At 42.9% G+C, this 16,056-nt stretch overlaps 2 protein-coding genes across 3 annotated transcripts; one reads left to right on the forward strand and one right to left on the reverse strand.

The window, feature by feature from the left end:
* Positions 1-182: 182 nt before the first annotated feature.
* Positions 183-13,322, forward strand: gart (phosphoribosylglycinamide formyltransferase). 2 transcript variants are annotated; one of them, XM_080053034.1, is made up of 23 exons: positions 183-266; positions 467-562; positions 1,968-2,117; positions 2,484-2,579; positions 2,679-2,853; positions 3,337-3,448; positions 4,269-4,337; positions 4,426-4,551; positions 4,646-4,733; positions 4,836-4,921; positions 5,007-5,175; positions 5,605-5,836; positions 6,118-6,212; positions 6,523-6,632; positions 6,987-7,185; positions 7,285-7,536; positions 8,006-8,158; positions 9,371-9,574; positions 9,701-9,859; positions 10,681-10,811; positions 11,041-11,182; positions 11,280-11,395; positions 12,624-13,322. In XM_080053034.1, exons 3-23 carry the CDS (start codon positions 1,973-1,975, stop codon positions 12,810-12,812), a joined length of 3,048 nt encoding a protein of 1,015 aa, XP_079909160.1. In that variant the 5' UTR covers positions 183-266; positions 467-562; positions 1,968-1,972; the 3' UTR covers positions 12,813-13,322. The 2 variants fall into 2 exon arrangements, with proteins under 2 accessions (XP_079909160.1, XP_079909161.1); XM_080053035.1 differs by having other exon boundaries at positions 222-266; positions 432-562.
* hemk2 (HemK methyltransferase 2, ETF1 glutamine and histone H4 lysine) lies at positions 12,651-15,698 on the reverse strand. Its single transcript, XM_080053036.1, has 7 exons — positions 15,379-15,698; positions 14,210-14,296; positions 14,038-14,128; positions 13,876-13,959; positions 13,660-13,801; positions 13,419-13,581; positions 12,651-12,788 (listed from the first exon to the last, which is right to left on the reverse strand). The coding sequence occupies exons 1-6, from the start codon at positions 15,513-15,515 to the stop codon at positions 13,466-13,468; spliced, it is 657 nt and encodes a 218-aa protein (XP_079909162.1). The 5' UTR covers positions 15,516-15,698; the 3' UTR covers positions 12,651-12,788; positions 13,419-13,465.
* Positions 15,699-16,056: the final 358 nt, after the last annotated feature.

The following is a 16,056-nucleotide window of genomic DNA, read 5'->3' on the forward strand; positions in this document are numbered from 1 at the left end:
ACTCAATAACACAAAGGATATATTTAACAATTGCAAAATACTGTGCGCCAATTTATTTTATTTCCCTTGTTTAAATACATTTATAAAAATGGATTTAAGATCTATTTGACGTAAAGGTACAAATGCATGCAAATGCCGGGGGAACCTTTTTACAACTGTTTCACTACAATTCCCATGATGCACTCGATAGTTACACCCCCAAGGAAGTTGAAGAAAAAACCCAAACTTGCCCCCAAAAAACCCCAAAACTCGACCGATAGATAAAGGTAAGAATAAAACGTGCTATAATGAAACAGGAAACCACGAGGAGTTTGACTTTGTTTGCATGTTATTTAGCATTGTTTAGCGTAACTTTGCATCGCGTTTAACCCTGTGTTTGGCGCTGTTGAGTGCATCACGCAGCTATATCGGATCCACGTGTTCTTGTGTAGATAACACTGCATCCACTGCATGGACACACTGTCAGTCCGCAGGCTGAGAGCAGAGGAGACACTTTGATTGAGTCGCTGTGCTGAACCGGGATCCGTCTATTTCCTGCTACACTCATTCACTAACACATAAGGTGAGTATCAAAATCGGATGTTAATTTAACTGCATGTGCTCAACTTTAATAATAATGTCGTAGCAGTTAGTAGTATCCTCATTGTGAAGCAGAAGGAATGTATCTTCCTTATGCTTTAACTTAAGCTACTTTTACAGACATACATTTAAGTTGGAATAAACCTGATACTGGACCTTCTAGATTTTTATATACATTACCATACATGATACCACATCGTCCATCTTGTTTAAACTGCAGATTAAGTGCATGTGTAGTATACTTATGCATGTGCAGCCTTATTAATGACTTATATACCGCAAGTTGAATAACTCCTTTGACATGTTTGACACACTTAAACAGCAGAGTGTGATTTTTAGCTGAAGTTACGTTACGGTTAAATGGTGCAAAAATGCTCTAAGTGCATTGGTACCTAGTGTGATGGTAAAAGACACTTGATAAAGCTGTTTAAAAATAAGATGATCCTGCCTTGTTAGAGTGATGGGTTTGGTTGTGTTGCCCGAGATGTGAGTCACATGAGAGGAGAGTGACTCCAATCATAACCCCTAATTTTAACTAATTGCGGAACATGTGCTGCCACTGTGCAACACTCTCCCCTTTGTGTTTATCTGTTACAAAGATAGTGTTCAGAGCATGTTAAGACTATGTTTCTGATCACTCACTCACTCACTCACTCACTCACTCACTCACTCACAGGCAATTGCACAAACCTCAGAGGTCAAGTAACCCTGTACGTTTCAGGTTGCTGAAGATTGGTATGATTTGAACTCGAACTGTTTTTTTTTATTATCCACATGATGAGGTTACATTGATTTCTGTTGAGTGAATTTACTCTGTGTGACCGATGCTCATGATTGGCATGAGATAGGTGTGGTTTTCAGAGTGACGTCCTCTCAAATGCAAGTCTTTATTGCACCACAAACACTTCAGATGGCTGGAAGAATCTTCATCAGTAAATGAGGAAAAAGGTATTTTCATGGCCCTAAAATAGGCGTATTCTATCACGTTAGTTTGATCTTGAAACAGAAATGTGATGCAGTCATAAGAGGCTGTGGTCAAGGCGATGGCTTCACTGTATATCAACTCTGACAATGTCTTTGTCTTACCATGCAAATGAGCCCCTGTTTCCAGCTGCTGGTGATTTGTCCATTTAACTGTTGACTTGTGTTTCTGTTCTAGTAAGTTGATTGGCTCCGTGTTTAGCGTGGCATTACAAGATAATATAGGGCCCCTTGAAAAGGTCAATGCTTCCTCATCGCTCGGACGACTCCTTTCGTTATAGGTCAACCTTTTTACATGCATTTAAACGGTTACTTTGAGAGAGGGTAGAAGCGCCGGCTGCTCTATGGAGGGAGCCTTGAAGGCATGACTAGTTTAACGTTGTGTTTGTTCCGTTGTGTTTGCTCAGGTGTGATGGCAGAGAGGGTGCTGGTGGTCGGTGGCGGCGGACGGGAGCATGCGCTGGCCTGGAAGCTGGCCCAGTCGCCCCAGGTCCAACAGGTCCTAGTTGCCCCTGGTAACGCAGGCACGGCCAACTGTGGGAAGATCAAAAACTCTGGTAAATACACACACAGGCTCTTCTATCTATTCTTTTAATCAATTATCAAATGAGTTATTGATTTTTGCTCAGCTTGAGAATCACAGAACCTTAAATAACATTTCAAACGTATGTGGGACATTTGTTATTTTAATTCCTTCATTTTATTATTTGAATAAAAATATAAACAATCTTCGTTTACACCACACCTCTCCCTGGAAAGGACATGGTTTGATCTTGAGTTTTTCTATAACTGCTTTTACTCCTTTATATATAGGAACACAATGAATGCATTAAATGGCATCCTTAGCTTCATAGGATATTTCAGATATGCCACGGTGATTATAGCATCAGACAGTGGAACAATTGTCTCTTGTTTCCATGCAGAGGTGTCGGTGAGTAACCACGCCATCTTGGCTCAGTTCTGTAAAGATCACCATGTTGGACTGGTGGTGGTTGGACCTGAGGTGCCACTGGCAGCAGGTAAGAGCGCTTCATCTCATTACCTCTGTTTAGACTGTAGATGTTGGTTTGAGTGAGTCTTCACACTTTAGCTTTTTCCCCCTTTACCGTCTCCTCCAGGTATGGTGGACGACCTGACGGCAGCTGGAGTGCCCTGTTTCGGCCCGTCTGCCAAAGCGTCTCAGTTGGAGGCCAGCAAAAGCTTTTCCAAGGCCTTCATGGAGCGTCATGGCATCCCCACAGCTCGCTACGGCTCCTTCACTGACCCACAGGAGGCCTGCAGCTACATCCGCAAGTCAGTACATTAGCACACGCTAAGATTGTACCTTTTTGGAAGAGGGGTTTTGTGCAAACGTTTCAGTCCAATTATACCTGGAGGATAGGCTGCAAAGTTTATGGAAAACAACATTGTATTTGGTTTTCCAGCAGGAAAAATGAAACACTCAAATTGGTTCATATGTTTCTAATTTTTTTTTTTTTTAATGAACTAAGATATGAGCTCATCGTTAAGTCACAAAAACTGATCCGTCTAAACACAGTTGAAACAAACTCCTGTTTCCATTTGGTCATTTAAAACAAACAGCTGCAGCATTCTGACAGCCTTCATCCATATGGACTCCAAACAAATGATGTTGTGCCCTGCAAATGTTAAATGGTCCGAGGAAAAGGGCATTTTTATGCTCCGTAACAGCCACGCAGCGCCTGCACCAGCTGTGTGTTCTGTGAATAGATGTTGATTCTTGCTCTATCTCACAGAGTTTGTTTCATTGTGTTCCAGGGCTGACTTCCCAGCGCTGGTGGTGAAGGCCAGCGGGCTGGCAGCAGGGAAGGGAGTGATAGTGGCGAGTGACCAGGAAGAGGCGTGTCGGGCTGTCATGGACATTATGAAGGTTTGAGACCAGGGGCCTCTACGAATAGTCAAATCTCCTATCCTTTAAGCCTCCTTTACTATACCTTAACCCTAAAGGTCATCGGGGTTAAGGAGAGATGAAAAGGTGCTTCCTTTAGGAAAAGACAGCATTGTTTCAAATGAATTCGACTCCACTTTTCCTAACCGACGTCATTGTGAGATGGTGATAATTGCTGACGTGAGTCTCTAGCGCAAAACTACACTATCTTCCGAAAATGGACTACAACAAGCGCTCTTTCAATCCATGCGTTCTTGTCATATTGATTTCAATCAGGTTGTCGCTAACGGAGTGAGAATCACTTAGGTCGGACTTGCTAAAGGAGGGTTAAAGGATGCATCGAGGCTCCTTTCCTGAGAATTTTTAGAATTCGAACCACCTATCCACCAAGTACTTCTGGGTCATCTCGTTAGGAAAGGAAATTTCCTATGCAAAAAAAGAGACTCCGTAGAGGGCCCTGTTCTCAGAGCCATCCTTCATCATAACAGTACTTTATTGGTTCAGTCACATAATGGGATCCTGCAGATCAGCCCCACTACAAAACAATAGTGATGCTGTGATCAGAGGCCCGTTGTTTCTATGCTCAAGCTGTTTCTAGCCTTCCCCAAACCGTTCTATGGATTCAAACCAACCGTCTTCTTCTGTTGGCAGTAGTTTACACATTATGTTTTGCGGGGAGTATTATTTCCTTGTAATGCATTTTGCAAGTCGTATTTTAAAGTGAAGTAGTATAAAGTTTGCATGAGGCCCTACCCTCCTAGAAATAAAACGCCTCGGACGACGTTTGTTTGTGTTTGTGCAGGACCGGGCCTTTGGATCAGCAGGGGAGACGGTGGTGGTGGAAGAGCTGCTAGAGGGAGAGGAAGTGTCTGTGAGTTGAAATGAACCATTTTCTCCCTTGAGTTTTGATTTGGTGGAAAACTGACAGGACGTTAACCCGTCTCCCCCACATCTTGTAGTATCTGTGTTTCAGCGACGGCTCCTCTGTGTCTCCGATGCCTCCAGCTCAGGATCACAAGCGGCTGCAGGACGGAGACCTGGGGCCAAACACTGGCGGCATGGGGGCGTACTGCCCCACCCCTCAGGTACAAGCTTCCTCTTCCTCTAAAGCCAAGGATTGTGGAAGCACTCCGCCTGTTTAATAAAGCTCCAGGCATCTCATGACTCTGTCCTCTGCAGGTGAGCCAGGAGCTGCTGCAGCACATCAGAGAGAGCGTCCTTCAGAAGACGGTGGATGGGATGAAGGAGGAGGGAGCTCCTTATGTGGGCAAGTTCTCTTCTTCTGTCTAATGAGTCCAGATGGCTCCACGCCATCTGTTCATATTAAGTTTCTACTTCTCTCATATATGTGTCTGTTACTGTCTTCCAGGTGTGCTGTATGCAGGCCTGATGTTAACCAAGCAGGGGCCGAAGGTGCTGGAGTTCAACTGTCGGTTTGGAGACCCCGAGTGTCAGGTGGGTTCCTTTTGACAGCCGTCCATCACATCTGTCTCAACTGTCCCCCTGTAAAACTAACATTAAATATCTGCTGCTCCTCCAGGTGCTGATGCTGCTGCTGAAGAGTGACCTTTATGAAGTCATTTTAAACACAATGAATGGCAAACTGGCCTCCAGCGCCCCCGTGTGGCTCCAGGACAGCTCTGCAGTCACTGTGGTTATGGCCAGCCCCGGTTACCCCGGCTCCTATAAGAAAGGAGTAGAGATCACAGGTAGACAACGCACCATGTCAAGGAGTTTAATATTTTGGCCTTTTAGAAAAGACACTGGGGGACACATTTTAACAGGCAGGTCACCCGTCACACCCTTTAACGGCGCGGTATGGAGACCCGAATAAGACTTCACCAGAGCCGATGAAATTACCCTATGCTACAGAGGAATATCATTGTTTTTTTTGGGGTTTTTTTAAAGATATTTTTTGGGCATTTTTATGCTTTATTGATAGTGTAGAGACAGAGTTGAAATGGGGCAGAGAGGAGAGTGACATGCAGAGAACGACCACGGGCTGGAACCGAACCCGGGTCCGCTGCTGGGTAACAAATGAATAGTAGAATATTGAAGTGATCCAGGGACAGGCCTTAAAGCAACACATACATAATGCTAAGACAATAATATCTGAGTAACTCACCTGTCTGCCTCAGGCTTGTCCCAGGTTGTGGACATGGGTCTGCAGGTGTTCCATGCTGGCACAGCCCTGAAGGATGGAGCGGTTGTGTCCAGCGGAGGACGAGTTCTGACCGTCACTGCAGTGGGCCCGTCCCTGGAGAAGGCCCTGCACACGGCCAACAGGGGGGTGGGGGCCATCGGCTTCCCGGGCGCCGTGTACCGCCGAGACATCGCCTACAGAGCCATTGCCCACCTGCACCAACACAGGTGTGTGTGAAAGAGCCGCAAGCTTTAATCACTTAAACATTCCCATTTGCGTGTGTACTGTTTACAGAACGTTTCTCTTTTTTTAGTCCCAAGTTAACTTTTGCACTGTATTCCAAGTAGAACCTTGTGACCTCTTGAATAAAAACTCACTCTGGATTTACCCATGTCGTATTGTTTTATTTTATTTTTTTCTTAAATGACCAACCTCCTGATTGGAGCTTTAGCTGTAGACAGTCACAGCTTATCAGTGGAATGATGGTAAATCACTGTGTCTCTGACAGGGGCCTGACCTATAAGGACAGCGGAGTGGACATTGCTGCTGGTAACACGCTGGTGGACATGATCAAGCCTCTGGCCAAGGCCACTTCCCGTGCTGGTAACTTCACTTTCATGAACAAAAGCTACAGACAGAGCAGGCAAATACTTTCTAGTACATTTAAGTGGTGCTCTGTCTTCTTATCTTTAATTGTTTTGATAATATATCCTTATAGAGTCATCTTTGACAGAATATCTTGTTTTAAGCAGCCGACTGAAACCTTTTTCTCATTATCTCATTGTTACCTTTTTCAACACATTGTTATCATTGTGGTAATAGTAGTTATTCTGATTGTTTGTACCTTTTCCACAAACAGTCAAATAAGTAAGCAGTACTAACCATAACTGTAATTGGCATTCCTCTTCAATAGGGTGTAATGCAGAACTGGGAGGCTTCGCCGGGCTGTTTGACCTGAAGGCAGCAGGGTTTGTCGACCCGATCCTGGTTTCTGGGACAGACGGCGTGGGGACCAAGCTAAAGGTGGGACTAGGAATCCTTCAATATGATTGGACTAAGATCAGAATGCTACACATGTCTAATGCGATTATTGCTTAATATGACCTTATTCTGATTAAGGTGAGTAGAAAATGCTGTTTACATGGCAATGTCTTATTGGAATATGATTTGTGACCGCATATATAATATCTCAATATTTCCTTGCATGTAAACAGTCATTGTTGGTTTATTTTCTTTACATTTTGAACTTTTATCAAGATGCCAAAACCAAGTGAATGTTGAATCTCCTTCAAAATATCATTCTGATGAAACTCCTTTTTTTGTCATTTCTACTAATGCATTTGAGTCTTTGCCTGATTAGTCTTGTTTATTCATCAGATTGCTCAGGCGTGTGGCCAACATGGCGGCCTTGGTCAGGACCTGGTGGCTATGTGTGTGAACGATGTGTTGGCTCAGGGCGCTGAGCCTCTCTTCTTCTTGGACTACTTCTCCTGCGGCAGCCTGGACGTAGACGTGGCCGCCTCAGTGGTCGGTGGCATCGCCAAGGCCTGCCAGATAGCTGGCTGCGCTCTCCTCGGTGAGAGAGAGAGAGAGAGAGAGGGACCTGGATAAGCATGATTCATATTGACAGCCCTCCTTGAAGCCTTTTGTCATGCCTCCATCTCTCTGTGTCCAGGTGGTGAGACGGCAGAAATGCCAGGCGTGTACGCTGCAGGAGAGTATGACCTGGCTGGGTTCTGTGTTGGAGCAGTGGAGCGTGGGGCCCTGCTGCCCAGGCTGGGGGACATAGCAGAGGGAGACATGCTGATCGGAGTGGCCTCCTCCGGGGTCCACAGCAACGGCTTCAGCCTGGTCCGCAAGGTCCTGGAGAGGGCCCACCTCAGCTACAGCTCCCCTGCTCCTTTCTGCACGTCGGGGCAGAATCTCGGTAAGGCATTGCTATCTCTCCTAAAAATACACACGACATTTGAACCCATTGTGCTTCCTTCCACCTAGCATCTTGAACTCTTTGACCAAAGATAGATTTTCCCTTCATCTGCTTTTGCAAGGTCCAAACTAATTATTTTGTTGCAGAATAACCTATTGGCAGAGAAATTACATTTTTTTTTCTTCATTTTTCAATAAAATTACTGCAAGAAATAGTCTCTACCTCCAGCCTTTCAAATCTAAGGATATCCCCTGTTTCTAAATCAATGTAAACTGAATATTTTTGGTTTATGAGTATACCTCAAATTAAACTATTCATGATTCATGATGGATGTCTTCTTTGTCTTTGGGAAATTGTGACTGTGATTTCTCATATATGTATCACCAAAATGAAGTTACCTAATAGTGAGTTGCTGCTCTCATATTTCAGCCTGACTTGAACCCTTGATACCCACTATAACTGCTTACAGGTGAGGTTTTGCTGACACCCACAAAAATCTATAGTCGTCTGCTGCTGCCCATCCTTCGCAGCGGTGCTGTCAAGGCCTACGCTCACATCACAGGGGGCGGGCTGCTGGAGAACATCCCCCGGGTGCTGCCCCAGGAGCTGGCAGTCGATCTAGGTGAGATGAAAGCACACGGAGGCTTCATGCTGACGTAAAGATGCAACATGAGCAAAGTCAAAATGTTGATGTCAACAACCTGGAAATGTGGATGAGGCTGTGAGGAACCAAACTATTTCCTGTATGAACATTTTAATAGTAGCATGACCTTTGTGAACATCAAAGTCAATGTAAACATGAATAAACAGCAAAGTTCCCTCTCCACTGTTTGTTTGCACATTGTAGTAGTCTTGGGATCACCCCTCTTAAAATGTAGAGGTCACTCTGTTGTTGTTTCAGGCCCCAGCTCTTTGTCATTATTATTTATTTATTTATTTATTTATTTATTTATTATTCTTTCGGACAATTCCACACAATACACAATTTTCTCTTGCAAATATTCATACATCATACTTTGTGTTGTCCGAAGGGAGACGGAAGAAGCCAAAGGCTTATCAGGTCCCGCCCCCATTTTCATCAAATTCGGATTCAGATACACAGATTACTGTTACAAAATAAAAATAAAACAAACAAAAAACATTATTTTTTTTTTATATATATATAGCTATATATGTATATATATATATATATACACACACACACACACATACACATATATATATATATATATACATATACATACATATATATATACATATATACACACACACACATACACATACTTTTTTTTTTAAGAATCTGCAGTCCAATACACAGTCAATTTTAATCTAATTGCTTCAGCTTTTAAAATCAGTTCAGCACAGTTCAGTTTTTCTGTGTCAATGCCAAGTGTATAAAGTGTGAAGTGGCCTTGTATTTGGCCTGTTCCATTACTAAACTGGTAGTCTAAACACTTCTGCAAAAGTATTCCAAAACAAGTCTGTCTGCTGACCTGTATTATTTGTTACAACATTGTAATGAAAGTGACATTGACATTGTGCTCAGGATATTAGTCTGTAATTTTCAATAATTTTTGAAACATAATTTGCTTTGAAATTGCGCAAACTGCAACTCCCTGTGACAACGTTCTGTTATCTGTGTTTGTTTGCTTCTTAAGCCTTTACATAAACAGCGACTCATTTCCCAAACGTTTAAGCGGAAGGTTTCATTTAGATTAGTCCTTTTGGCAAGAAAACTCTGAGAAAACCTTTTATTCAAACAATCAACTCTTCTCTTTTTAACACAAACATATCTGGGAAGAACATTTCTGCTTTGTGTTTGTGCATGACTCAGATGCCTCTCGATGGAGCATCCCCCCAGTGTTTTCCTGGCTCCACAAGGAGGGGGGTCTGAGCGAGGAAGAGATGACACGCACCTTCAACTGCGGCCTGGGGGCAGTGCTGGTGGTGGCCCCCCTGGATGCTCAGAGGGTCTTGCGCCAGCTTCAAGCACACGAAGAGGCCTGGATCGTGGGTTCACTGGCCCACAAGCAGCTTGGTGAGTCGCTGATAACTTTAATTGAATTTATTTTAGATATAGCTGTAAGGGAATGTCAATAAACAATCGCCTATGTAATAAAAATACAAGAACAATTCAAGTTTTGCTGTGTTGTTGTTTGCACAGGGGCAGAGCCTGTGGTGGTCCGCAACCTGAGCCACAGTCTGCAGAATAGAGGACCTGCCCCCAGTGGAGAGGCGGGGGTGGAGCATGATGGCAGTTGCCATGGTGACAGCATCACACCACGCAAAAAGACTAGAGTAGCAGTCCTCATCTCTGGCACAGGTGTGTTTTTTTTATATCGCTGGAAAGTTGCGTCGATTTGAACAACGTGTGTCGGAAGGACGGGAGCTTTTATATACAGGTGCATGTCAAAAATTAAAATATCATTGAAACTTTTTTTCTTTTTCTTAATTTGATTCAAAAAGTAAAACCCATCCTTATATTCTAGATTCATTACACAAAGTGAAATGTCAGGTTTAAAAAAAATAATAATTACGATTACAGTTTACAGCTCAAAGTATCTCAAATATTAGAATATTACATAAGGCCAATCAAAAAATATTTATAATAATTTATAAATGATGACATTCTGAAAAGTGTGTTCATTTATGTACTTGGTTGGGGCTGTTTTTGCATGAATTGTTGCATCATTGCTGCATGTCATGGTGGCGATCAGCCTGTGGCACTGCTGCGGTGTTATGGAAGCCCAGGTTGTTTGATAGTGGCCTCCAGCTCGTCTGTATTGGCAGGCGAGTTGGCTGGTCAATCAAGCACTTTTTCCACCAAGGAGCCTAAATCCATGCACGCCATAGTTGTCTGCGGAGCGTTTTAACAACATCTAACGGATGCAATCTGTTTTTACATATTTCTTCTTAAAGAGATATATGATTAAATAAAATGTAAATGACAAGTTTATTTTGGGTAAATCTGTCACAAAAAATAAATTGGGCGCGGCGCTATTTTTCTTTTAGTCATTCATTTTGAAATAAGAATTGCAGATGGAATGTCGTACATTAAAGTCATAGTTTGAACATTTCACTTGAAGAGTCCTGCTGACAAAATGTTTTCTCTCCTCATGACCCAACTTAAACGGTCTTTCCTAGGCACCAACCTGCAGGCGTTGATGGATCAAGCTCGGCGTCCATCCAGCTCTGCAGACATCGTGGTGGTCATCTCCAACAGGCCTGGAGTTCAGGGCCTGAAGAGAGCGTCTCTGGCTGGCATACAGACACGAGTAAAATGATAGGAATAACGTTTTTCTACAAACTCTGAAAATCAAGCCTAACTAGTATACGCTCTTTCTTGGTTTGAATTAAAGCCTTGTAGTTTGTTGTTGCAACCTGTTTGATAAATCTGCATCTTTTAAAATTGGTCTAATTTGAGAAATGCATGATGGTAAAAAATAGCAGATAAGCTGGTTCTGATTTGATCTTGATTGTGTGTCTGACTCTGATCCCGTCTAGGTGGTGGACCACAAACTGTACGGGAGCCGGGCGGAGTTTGACGGCACCATAGACCGTGTGCTGGAAGAGTTTGGGGTGGAGCTGGTGTGTCTGGCTGGGTTCATGAGGATCCTCACAGGAACTTTTGTCAAGAAATGGAACGGTGAGAAGATGCCACTTGGATTACATTTGCTTTATTGCATGATAATGATCTTGTGAGTAACAGGAAAGTCTTTAACATTGTGTGTTAATTGTCACAGGAAAGCTACTGAACATACACCCATCCCTGCTGCCCTCATTTAAGGGTGTGAATGCCCAGAAGCAGGCTCTACAGGCTGGGGTGCGGGTTACTGGCTGCACAGTCCACTTTGTAGTAGTAAGTATCTCATACAATATACATGTTGTGAACAGGTTAAACAGCTGTTTTTTTATGTCATTTAAAGAGTCTCAACATACCCATATAAAAAGCAGGGGCCTCATTTCTAAAGCTTAGCGTGGGATTCACGTGGAAGCTGGTGTACGGAAGAAACTCAGGATGTACAGGCGGACAAAAATATTCAGATTTATAAAACAGTGCGCACTCACGTCCTACGCCTGTTTCCCTTTATAAATCACAATCAACTCTAAATGTGGCGCAGCCTTTGCGGGCTTCACGTAACGCCCATATTTACCCATACATAGTCATCGACACGCCCAAATTAATATCATTTACTGAGTGCATGAAGGCGGTAGTGGCAATCGCCGACTGAAAGGGAAATGGAAAAATAGACTCGACACGGTGTGGATCACTGCGGTCACGCCGAAGTTCCCGTTGGGGAGGTTGCGACCAGGCAAAAATAATTTGGTGACAGTGTGTGATAGACCTACATAATAGACCTACATGGCTTTTAATAGGACTATCTGGATTCACTTTACACAAACACATTCGTTCTCGCACTTCATACATGTGCCGACGGAGTCACCGTTTCTCCTTTCTCCACTGTCTATGCGTACGCATGGGTCAGAGTTTGCGTGGAGGACCGCACATTCTCCCGTCAAGTTTGGTTTTTATAAATCACAATGTTTTGGTAGAAAGTGGCGTGCGCCCTCTTGAATGGGTGGGGTCAGACAGATGAGTTATATTTTACTCAACATTCATCTTTTTGTTGTTCAGTGAAATTATTGATCGTTCATTAAATTCATCTTTTAATTGTATTAGTTTGAATGGATGTCTGCCTATGACAAAACATAATGTTTATATGTTTAGATTTATGTTTGGATATGAAGAAAAAAATCATTTAAATGACCGCCATTTAGTTCATTCCTATAATCCCCAATTTTGAATATTCCAAAAATTCCCGAGCGACAGTTCCCGTGGAAAGTTTCCAGAAATTTACCGGAAACTTTCCGCCCCTTTGCAACCCTAGTCACTTTATTACACTGACCATGCCCTCTGATCACTGACAGTCAAAGGCTTTTCATGAGGACATCATGTCTTATAGTAATTAACATCTTCCAGAGACACATTTTAATGTTATTTGTATTATAGTGCACACAGACAACACAGACAACAAATGCATGTGTGTCTGGTTTACAATTAAACATGGTTGCTCATGTGTGTTCAGGAAGAGGTGGATGCAGGAGCCATCGTTGTGCAGGAGGCGGTGCCCGTGCTCAGTGGAGACTTGGAGGAGAGTCTGTGTGACAGGATCAGAGAGGCTGAGCACAGAGCCTTCCCTGCTGCTCTGGAGCTGGTGTCCAGCGGGGCAGTCAGGCTCGGAGACGACGGACTAATCATGTGGAAGACAAATTAAAGAAACAGATTTATTATACACCAAACACTAAAAAAGAAGCCTGGTAAATAGAAAACACATTTACTGTTTTAACTAATGATCATCTTTGGTCAAGATATTAACTTTCTACTGTTCCACTTTCCAAACTGGCATGTCCGGATGAGTTAAGTAGATGTATTCATGTGATGCTAAACAGACATAGATTAATTGTGGGGTAAGTGATTAATCTGGACATATAACTTTTTGTCAAAATCAATGAATATCTCCTCACTACCTGTCCGTACTGTGTGCGCTGAAGTAAATGAAGTGTTTAACAGCATAGGCTCTGTAAACAAAGCGGGCCCACTTCGTTTACATTCCCTATATTGATTTACATTTGTCAATGTACTCCAGAATTGCTTACCCCGCCTTTTTAAATAGTAGTTTTACTTAAAACAAAATACATTCCAATAGTACCTTTTGGGAAACGTTGCACTGGAATAAATTAAATAAGTCATTGTGGTTCTACTTGTAGTGTTAAAATTATGAATTTGTGACAATCTGTAACTGTTTCATGATTAAACCTGCGTTAAACCCGAGTCATTTGTAAGGCCTGTTCTTATTGGAGAAAACACACATCAAACTTACTTGTACATTAAAGTCCTTCCACGCAGTCCTTTCATTCAGCTGCTGCTTTACGCAGTGTTTGTTCGTTGGAAGCGCAGGACGGACAGCCTCTCATTCCCAGCCCTGGTCGACAGACAGGATTCTCCCCTCAAACCACATCTGCCCAGATTATGGATGATCTCATCTGGGGAGAGAACGGTTAACCTTGTAGTTTGGTGTTTCCTGTGGTTGGAAATCATTCATGGAGATGATGTGAACTCACTTGGATCGTTCTCAGCGATGGTAATCAGGTAAAATAAACCTTTACTAGAGAGCAACTGTGCAACTGCAGGCAGAAGTCTGTCCGTCACCTCTCGTCCTCGTTCACCGCCAGCCCAGGCAGCCTCTATACCTCTGCTGCCAACCTGCAGGAAGAAGAGCAGTTGTTCATATGCGCCTCACAGCTGAGCGGAGGATACGCTGTACAGAGCTGAAGTACCTCTTCTGAAGGAGTGACTACATAGGGAGGGTTGAAGAGAAGGACATCTACTTGGCCACTCAAGCGGGGCAGGAGACACTCCACCTGAGGAAAGGAAAACATTAGAGCCTTTTAAACCAAAATATATGCATGTGGACAGCTGAAAGTGAATGGTAGTCTCACCAAGGATGTCCTGACAGGCTGCAGTGAAACACTGTTGCAGGAAGCTGTCTTTGCTGTGCACTGCACTGCTGCAGGGTTTACATCAGTGCAACTGAAAGAAAAATAAGTACTTAACTTAACGAGTCAAATGCCCCTCAATGTAATTTTACATTTTTTTTAAGGGGTCACTTACAGATACAGAGCTGAAGGTCCAACCACTGATGCAAGAAATGCAGACACTACTCCTGAGCCACTGCCCACCTCCACACAGATGCATGGGCTAAATAAAAAATAAATAAACAGGTTTGAATATCATACTATACTACAGGTGAAACTCGAAAAATTTGAATATCGTGCAAAAGTTCATTTATTTCAGTAATTCAACTTAAAAAGGTGAAACTAATATATTATATAGACTCATTGCATGCAAAGTGAGATATTTCAAGCCTTTATTTGTTATAATTTTGATAGATTATGGTTTACAGTTTATGAAAACCCCAAATTCAAAATCTCATAAAATTTGAATATTACATAATCAATAAAAAAAAGGATTTTCAATACAGAAATGTCGGCCCTCTAGAAAGTATATTCATGCATATGTACTAAGTACTTGGTTTGGGCCCCTTTTGCATGAATTCCTAACTCAATGCGTATTGTTGGGTCTGGTGTGTATAATCTGCCTCTTGACAGTACTCCATAGATTACCTGTGGTTTTCAGGTCAGGAGAGTTGTCTGGCCAATCAAGCACAGTAATACCATGGTCAGCCAACCAGTTACTAGTGGTTTTGGCACTGTGGACAGGTGTCAAGTCTGGCTGGAAAAAGGAAATCAGCATCTTCATCATGAAGCTAATCAACAGATGCAAGCATGAAGTGCTTTAAAATCTCCTGGTAGTGATTTTGGACTTGATACCACAGTGGACCAACACCAGCAGATGACATGGTGCCTCAAATCATCACTGACTGTTGTAACTTGACAGTGGTCAAGCAACTTGGATGTGCCCCTCCACTAGACTGTGGGACCTTGATTTCCAAATGAAACACAACATTTAATTTGGATCAGTGATGATTTGAGGTATCATGTCATCTGCTGCTGTTGGTCCACTATGTTATCAAGTCCAAAGTCAACACAGCCATCTATCAGGAGATTTTAGAGCACTTCATGCTTCCGTCTGTTGACCAGCTTTATGGAGATGACCATTTCTTTTTCCAGTAAGATTTGGCACCTGTCCACAGTGCCAAAACCACTAGTAACTGGTTGGCTGACCATGATATTTCATGATATTCTAATAATATGAGTTTCACCTGTATAAGGAAACGTGATGCATTTATTAAAAACTAAAACGGTCAGACGGTCTCAGACCTCATAAGCTGCAGCGTCGCTGCATCTTTCTCCAGCGCGTCTATCAGAAGGAAAGAGTCCTCAGCCGGCTCGTAAACATCTCGGAAGTCGTCTCGTCCGGCGTGGGAGTAAATTGGCGTAGGATAACTAGCAGACATGAGGGCATCCGTATAAGCAGGCTGCTAAAGTCTCGCTCGTCACCATCTAGCAAGGGCGTTTGCCTTTAAATGCGCTTGTTTAGGGATTAAGTCAGGTTTACGCATAATGAAGCTACAGTTCTAGAACGTTTAATTCATGTAGGTTTACCAACAGCACGCTGACAACACCCTTCCTTGTGTACGACTTCTTCTATGTTTTGTTTTACAGGCGGGTGACACGTAGCGTTGAAGGTGCATTACCGCCACCTACTGTTTTGGAGTGTAAACCAGAGCAAGACCGGTGCGAACACACTGCAGACGCCGCACGTCAAGATTACATACAAAGTCAATAGCCTCGTTTGAGAAGGAGCCGTCTTGCTCAGATTTCAGCTGTTAAGGTTAAATATTCACGTTATTTTGGATTTAAAAAAAATAATGTTCCACACCTTGCATGGCTTTGGTCATTGTTTCCGATGGGACCCTTTTCAGTGACGGACCAGTCTGAATGTAAACAGGAAACTGCGTTAGTTTACAGAATGTCCATGGTTTAAACATGGGTTAA

Source organism: Ammodytes marinus (genome assembly GCF_949987685.1).
Source record: "Ammodytes marinus genome assembly, chromosome: 24".
Classification (NCBI taxonomy): Eukaryota; Metazoa; Chordata; class Actinopteri; order Uranoscopiformes; family Ammodytidae; genus Ammodytes; species Ammodytes marinus.

Excerpts from the sequence above, each read along its gene's own strand:
- gart (XM_080053034.1), top strand. The coding sequence starts at position 1,973 with ATGGCAGAGAGGGTGCTGGTGGTCGGTGGCGGCGGACGGGAGCATGCG. Across the intron at positions 8,159-9,370 it reads GGAGCTGGCAGTCGATCTAG|ATGCCTCTCGATGGAGCATC; the intron begins GTGAGATGAAAG and ends TGCATGACTCAG. Across the intron at positions 10,812-11,040 it reads TGGCTGGCATACAGACACGA|GTGGTGGACCACAAACTGTA; the intron begins GTAAAATGATAG and ends GATCCCGTCTAG.
- hemk2 (XM_080053036.1), bottom strand. The coding sequence starts at position 15,515 with ATGTCTGCTAGTTATCCTACGCCAATTTACTCCCACGCCGGACGAGAC. Across the intron at positions 14,297-15,378 it reads GCGACGCTGCAGCTTATGAG|CCCATGCATCTGTGTGGAGG; the intron begins GTCTGAGACCGT and ends TTTTTTATTTAG. Across the intron at positions 14,129-14,209 it reads GGACCTTCAGCTCTGTATCT|TTGCACTGATGTAAACCCTG; the intron begins GTAAGTGACCCC and ends TTTTTCTTTCAG.